Source organism: Gavialis gangeticus, unplaced genomic scaffold, assembly GCF_001723915.1.
Source record: "Gavialis gangeticus isolate Ggan-Ray unplaced genomic scaffold, GavGan_comp1, whole genome shotgun sequence".
NCBI classification, from domain to species: Eukaryota; Metazoa; Chordata; order Crocodylia; family Gavialidae; genus Gavialis; species Gavialis gangeticus.
In genome coordinates, this window is record NW_017729024.1 from 118997121 (window position 1) to 119004742 (window position 7622).

The window sequence follows — 7622 nt, forward strand, 5'->3', positions numbered from 1 at the left end:
CAAACAAAGACCAGATCCCAGGTAGTAGCAGCGATTTCCCCAGGCTTGTGGGTGTGCTCCAGGAAGGGGGTAAGCCTGATATAGGTGCCTCAGGGGAGGCACTTGAGGCTTGGTTTCTGGTTGGGCACGGTAAGGTGGGTGGCTCAGTGCAGAAGTGCCCCCAGCTGGCCCACTACAGCTTGGAACAGGGACAGAATTTACTCTTCAGAGTTTGCAGAGAGAATGAGTGACAGGGAATGGAACTCCACCCCTTCTCTATGTAGCTGGGATGGAAAGGCAGCACTGTCCTTGGTAGCCATTACTGTGTCGCTATGCCTCTGTTCCTGTGTGGAACTTGGTTTCTTTAATTAAAACATGCTATCTAATTTCAGATGACTAATCTTTGGAAAAATGGGATGTGTGGTATGTGAGTAAATATGGTAATAATTACCTAGAAAGTACTGTAAGGCTGCAAAGTTAAGCATTCAAAAGTTGGGAAATGCCAGAATTAAGGTTGCCTATGCAATCATAATTTGACTGTCTTGTGCACATGCATTTGATAGTCTTGACTTATACAATCACCTGGGATCCAGGTTTTCCATTTCCCATGGGGGGGAAAAATTGCAGATTTTCCCTTTTAACTACGAAAAACATGGATTTATAATTTTAACAGAGAAACATGTGGATTTTCCACTTTTGCAAAGAGCTTTCTGCAGGCTGGCAGAGTTCCAGCCTGCAAGGGACTAGGGGAGCAGGAGGAGGGCAGGCAGGCAGGAGACACACACATACATGGCTGCCAGGCAGCCTGGAGAGCAGCTCTTGCAGGTAAGTCTGGTGAGGGACAGGGATGAGGGATTGAGGCCCCCCACAGAGAGGGAATGAGTTGGGCAAGGCTGGGGCTGAGGCTGCTGCCCAGCTGAGCAGTGCATGGGACTTGGGGCCTAAGGCTACATCTGTCCGCAGGGTCTGGGCGTGGAGTGGGGCAGGGCCATTGGTGACTCATTTGGGGGGCAGCCAGCAGGGGTTGGCTCCCCACCCCTGTGTGCACTCCTGTGGGGGCAGGAAAGGAACATGACCTCCAGATCTGTGTGCTGGGTGGGCTACCTGCTGCAGACTCAGGCTTTCTGCCCTACTGCCTTCCCCTTGGGGCCTCTATAGCCCAGCAGGCAGGACCCAGTGAGGCAGAGCAAAGTGGGGCCAGGAAGGGAAGCTTCTTGCTACCGCAAGCCCTGTGCCACCCTGGTGAAGCACCCCCTACCCACCCAGCAGCAGCAGGGACAGCAGTGCAGGGTTGTACCCCTTGCTGCTGCTGGGCAGGCAGAAGGCACCTCACCAGAGTGGCACGAGGCTCACAGCAGCAAGGAGCTTCTCTCCCCTCCCTGCTGTGGCGGCTCCTGACTGCTAGGCCACAGCAGCCACAGGGAGAGGGCAGCAGGATGGGGAGCCTAAACCCAGAGTGGGCAGCCCACACCCTCCCCCACCCAGGGGCTCCTCTCCAGCCATGCCGTCCACGGGGGAGGGGGATTTGGGCTCCGTGCTCCGTTCCGCTGCAGCAGCCAGGGCTCGGGTGCTGCTGCGGGGGAGAGGGGACTGCAGACACAAGTCCCTGGCCCCACAGGCCTGGCAGCTGGGGGCCCCCCCATTTGTCAGGGCTGGGAAGGGCAGGGGACTGTGCCTGAGGAGTGAGGGGCACCAGGAGGGCCAGAAGGGGGCGCTATGGCTTGGGAGTGAGAGGCCTGAACCTGCATCCTGCTGAGCAAAGGGGGCAGGGGGAGAGCTCTGATTTTCTGTGATGAAAAACCCAAAAACCAATACCAACATTTCTAGGTATTTAGAATTTATTTCATTTCATTATAGTGACTGAGGCAGTGGCAGGCTTCCAAATTGCTTTAAAGTTGTAAATATATCAATAAAAAATTGTGTTCATTTGATACCTATAAATATAATGGCGTTTCATTTTAATCACAGATTTGGGGTTTTTAATCACAGAATTTGAGTTTTACATCAACGAATTTGCGATTTTTAAACAGAGAGAACCAGGATACCAGATGATGACATACTATTATTTCCACAAGACCCTTGCATTAATACGAGGATAAACAGTGATCACTGACTCAACAGCTATTCTATTTAAATTATTATAATTTAAAATGTGGATTCATCTGCTATTTACTGGACATCATCTAAATCATGCAATGAATACAGAATCATCAGTTTCCCCATTCACTTTTTCTATGGTACTCTTAGTATAGTATATTAATCATAAAAGAAAAAAATTATCTTGATAACTTCTCTGCGTCAAGAATAGGTGTTACTGGTATTACACATAGTATGCATGGGAAACAGAGGCACAAATTATAAGACAAAAATTGTCACAAGCATTAACAAATGGTACATGCCCTATTAGAGAAGTCTAGCCTCTGATTTCTTTAAAGGAGTATAGCAGTGTTCATGTTCCAAATAGGTCTTTCACGGACCTCAGCTGAGTGAAAACCTTTTCTGTAAGTCAGGCACCAGGTCTCTCAAATCAGACACTTACAAATGAACACTAAGAACAAAAAAAAGGGCCATACTGAATCAGACCAATGGTCCATCTAGATCAATATTATGCCTCAGACAGTGGCAGAAATGGTTACTATAGAGCAGTGGTTTTACAACCTGCGGTCCACAGACTCCAGGGGGTCTGCAGACTATGTCTAAGAGGTCCACAAAAGATAATTATGATCAATAAAAGTACGTGAATACCCAAACTTGTAATTCATGGATTGTTAGGAGCTGGAAAGGACCTTGTAGATGATCAAAGATCATCTGCATTTCCATTCAAAATGTTGTAGTGGCTCCTTTAATGTTGCCCTTTTTGCTATGCAATCCCCTTCCCCTGATTGCTGCAGGGCCTGGACAGCCCTGCTGCTCACCCAGGAGGCAAAAACCATGGTTTTAAATATGGCATGGTTTTTGCCTCCTACAACTGATTGTTGAAAGAGCCCTGGCAGTCCTGCCACTCGCTGCTGATTGGCTGGGAGGCAAAAACCACAGTATATTTAAAATGGCCTTTTTTCCTCCCAGGCAATCAGCAGTGAGTAGTGGGGCTCCCAGGGCCCCTCCACCAATTGGAGCAGGGGGAGAGGGGTAGGACCCAATGAAATGAGCAACATTAAAGGAGCTGATGCACTGCGTACTTCTGCCACGATTTCAATAGGTCGAAATCGACTCGATTTCCCTAATGATCAGTGCAGATGACTGCTGGATGGATCACCATTTGATACATTCCATCATCCATTCCATCACCCCAAAACATGGTAAACAAAAAAGCAAAGATGTTCAAGATCAAGTGCTTGAAAGACCCTAATAAAAATGATAATCTCTAGCAGCACTTCAGTGAGGAACTCACCAACCTCTCTGATGATCTCAACACCATTGTTCACTTGGGCCTCAAGAAAGGCATCCATGAGGTGCGCAAAGAATCTCTACGCTTCTCCACAAAGAAACATCAGGACTGTTTAGATGAGAATGACAGGGAAATTCAAGCTCTCACTGACAAGAAAAAGGAAAGCCTTCAAAGTTTGGCAGACTGACATCCACTCCAAAAACAAACAAGACATTTATTGCCAGGTTATAGCCAAGACCCGTAGCTAAATCCAAGAGTGAAAGAAAAAGTGATGAGAAGACAAAGCGAAAGAGAATAAAAAATTTGCTGATAGCCACAATATGAATAGTTTCTTCAGCGCAACCAAAGGTATCTATGGGCCAAGCAGACATGCCTGTGAGGTTCAAGGATGGAACAACAGTTTTTAAGATAGTTCCCCCATCAGCTCTCAGTGGAGGGAGCACATTAAAGAGCCCGTGAACCAAGATTCTAATGCTAAAGACAGCACCATCGAAGGACTACCTGCAGCTCTGACAACTTAGAGAGGCTCTGAAAGGGGCTAAGCCTATGAAGAACAACAAAGCATGTGGTCCTGACAGCATAGCAGCTGCAATTTATAAGCAAGGTGGGAAAAGGCGCTCTCACCAACTATACATCATTACCATGAAAATTTGGAAAAATGGACAGATTCCCAGTGACTTGAGAGATGCCAGAACTGTTACCATATTCAAGAAAGGAGATAAATTGGATTGCAGCAATTATTGTAGTATTGCACTCCTGTCCATACTTGGGAAGATCCTTCCCCATGTTCCCATCACCAGACTTGCTTTCCTCCTACGAAGACTCTAACGGAGTCCCCATGTGGATTCATACCACTCAGAGATACAACAGAGATGATTTTTGTTGCTACACAGTAGGGCCAAACAAAATTTCTGCAGCCATTTCATTTTGGAGGTGTGTTGGGCTGTTTTAGTGCCCAAAACACTGACTCTAAATTGAAACCGAAGGCTCTGAAACAGCTCCGAAATGAATCGGAAGGCTCCAAAATGTTTTGGAAATGCTTCAGAGCTGAGCTTGCAGGGAAACAAAACTAAGAAGAGGAAGGGGGGGGGGGAAAGGAGAAGGACTGCTTTGGTATTGACATCTAGCTCCCAGTTCGATTCCCCAGCCCTCTGATCATTCCCCTAGCTCTTCCCAGGGAGCGCGGGCCACTAATCTGCACGTGAGGTTTTAGCAGGCTGCCACTGCAGGCTGGAGCCAGCAGCAGCCACTTGGTGCAGCTCATGCCAAGCACCGGGAAGACTGCAATCTCCAAAACAGATTCAGCTGAAACTAAACAGGACAGTGATCCGAAACACTGAAACAAATCACTGTCCTCTGAAATAGCCAAATCTGAAACCAAATCGAAACACAGCTGTTTCACACAGCCCTACTAGACAGCTACAGAAGAAGTGCTGCTCTTAACGCCACAGAGATCTTTACGTGACCTTCACTGACCTTTGATCCAACCAACCAAATGGCCCTGTGGAAGAGCCTGATGAGATATGGATGCCCACCAAAACGTGTTACTGTTATCAGAACTAGACCTCTTCACTTTTAGAACTGGAGTCAAGCAAGGATGCATGATTGGACCAACATTCTTTTCCATCTATATAACAGCTATTCTGCATCTCACTGCTGATAGATTTCCATTTGGAGTCAGCATCCAGTATCAGGAACATGCATTTTTTAACATCAACTGTTACATTCAAAATGCAGGATAACAAATATCTCCATTATTGATCTTCAATACGCTGACAATTGTGTTGTGTGCCAACTCAATTTAAGACCTCCAGGTCACTCTTGTGAAGTGTATGAAATGCTTGGACTCACTGTCAACTTCATGAAAACCAAGATACTTTACCAACCTACTCCAAATCAACCAGCTGCTCCTCCACATATGACGATTAGATGGCGGTCCTTGCAGAATGTTCAGCATTTCCCGTGTCTGGGTAATCATTTTTTCCAAAAAGTAAACATGGACAACAATATTCGACACTGGATGAAATCTGTCAGTGCTGCTTTTGGACATCTCTGAAATTGCATCTTTAGTGATCTTGACTTCAGGACCCAAACCAAACTTCTTGTCTACGAGGCTTTTGTCTTCCCTAACCTATTGTATGGGTGTGAAACTTGGATGACACTGAAAACACCTAAAAGCTTTGGAACGTTACCATCAGCCACTTCTTTGGAAAATACTCCATATCAACTGGAAGAAGAAAAGAACAAATGGCAGCTTTCTGACTCAAGCAAACACCACCAGCATTGAAGCCATTTTTACAAGGCATCAGCTGCACTGGGCAGGACATGTTATAAGTATGCCTGGCAACTGGCTCCCAAAACAGGCTCTGTACTCCCAACTCACCAATGGTCACTGCTCTAGAGGTGAGCAAAAGAAGAAATTCAAGGATCAAGGATACCTTGAAGGTCAATCTGAAGAAATGCGATATTAACATCAATGCCTGGGAAATTCAAGTATTGAATCATGCCCAATGGTGCTGTCATGTACAACAAGGTGTTGATTATTTGGAGCAAATTTGCTTCACTATCAAGGCAGATAGATGAAACAGAGAGACAAAGGGAAAGAGCTGTGACCTGACATCACCAGGACCAGCTCCTTGCTCCTGGAATTATTTGCCACATCTGCAGTCAAACAAGTTGATCTCCAATTGTCCTCTTCACTCATCTATGGACTTGATGACTTCCCTATTTACTGGATGACTGTCATCCTTGTATCAAAGGACCATCGACAACGATGACAAGAAGAAAATCACCTTGAAGCAGACTCCCAATAGGGAACATTTTAGCCTGTACGATTAAAGTCTAATAAAAGTTATAAGTAACTGAAAACAGGGTTTTCCAATGCTGTGGGAACCAAACTTTTTGGTAGACATTCCACAAACTAGTTCTGCACTCTCTCCAAGTGCCAATAAAATCCCCTTCCCCTGTCTGATCTGATTCTCTGATTTTTGCTCCCTGCCCAATCTGCTGCCCTGCTTCCTGCTCTATCTGGTGCCTTGCTGTCTTCCCCCTCCTTGGTCCGCTGTGCACTACACACAGAGGCTGACCATGCTACTTGTGGCACACATGCCACAGGTTGACCACCCCAATTCTAATGGAAAGTGTTGGACAATAGACTGGCTTCACCTATAATTAGGGACCTACCAAATTTGTAATTTCGTGAGTTCTGTGAAATCCAGGGGATGCCTGCGAAATCTACTGGGGAAAAATAAACTTTCTAAAAAAAAAAAAAGAAAATGTTGGCTTCTCAGAGGGAGCCAGCAGTCCTCACTGCACTGTGGCAGCCAAGCAGGGTGGACAAGGGGGGACTGCCTGTTCAAAGGGCTGGAAGCAAGATGGCTGCCGCCCCTTGCACCTTGCCACTGTTGGCCGCAAGGATTGCCCCTCATGTGGCCTCATGAGAAGCAGAGCTGCATGACAGACAGCTCTTGCAGCCAATCAGTGGCAAGGGGCAGGGCCACATGATAGGCAGCCCCTGCAGCCAATCAGCAGTGAGGGGCAGAGCCAGTGCCCCCCTCAACCAGAGGCGTGAGGTAGCTCTGCCTGCAAAATGGCTGTTTGGGCCCACATTCTTCCTATGAAATCAGGGGGTACCCCCTCCACCACAATTAAGCAGGTCTCTACCTATAATATACCAATAAACTTTTTCAGTTATAAGTCCTGTTTTTAATCAACATCTTGATAAAATGCTAGTGAATAGCAAGGGGTACCACTGTTTACAATAGCAGTGTGTATAATATAAAGAACCCAGTGAAATGTTAGTTTAAAATCAATACTCTTCAGTTCAGAGAATTTGCTGATCTTCAAAACTTACCTGTTCATGTGTGTTAATGTTTGATCAAATGAATGTTCTCCAATCCTTTTATTACCAGAAAGATCTCTACCACCACTCCCAGTGTAAGTGAATTCATCGCCTCGGTCCTGTGTGAGAAGAGTATCTTGATTTAACATTTCAAATTCAAGTACTGGACCTGAGAAACTACTGCATTATTAGTCTTATTTGCTCAGAAAAACTGCCTGAAGCCCACTGTGTACTCCATCTCAGAACAGCTCTATATATAGAAAATTATGTAAACAGGAAGCTACTTGTTTCTACATTCTGTACTCATCAGGAACTGATCATAAAACACAAAACTCTTACCTTTTAAAAAGTGGGCTTTTTTTTTTTTTTCCTTTTTTTTCCTTTTTTTTTTTTTTTTTTTTTTTAAAAAAAAAA

The 7622-nt window shown here is 45.6% G+C and overlaps 1 protein-coding gene across 4 annotated transcripts in view; it reads right to left on the minus strand.

Moving 5' to 3' along the window:
* Positions 1-7622, minus strand: part of UHRF2 (ubiquitin like with PHD and ring finger domains 2) — a 192521-nt gene that overhangs the window by 20391 nt on the left and 164508 nt on the right. For all 4 annotated transcript variants that reach the window (XM_019517605.1, XM_019517604.1, XM_019517606.1 and 1 more), the window contains one exon: positions 7221-7327. In XM_019517605.1, the coding sequence (XP_019373150.1) occupies positions 7221-7327 (107 nt within the window). The remainder of the gene's footprint in view (positions 1-7220; positions 7328-7622) is intronic.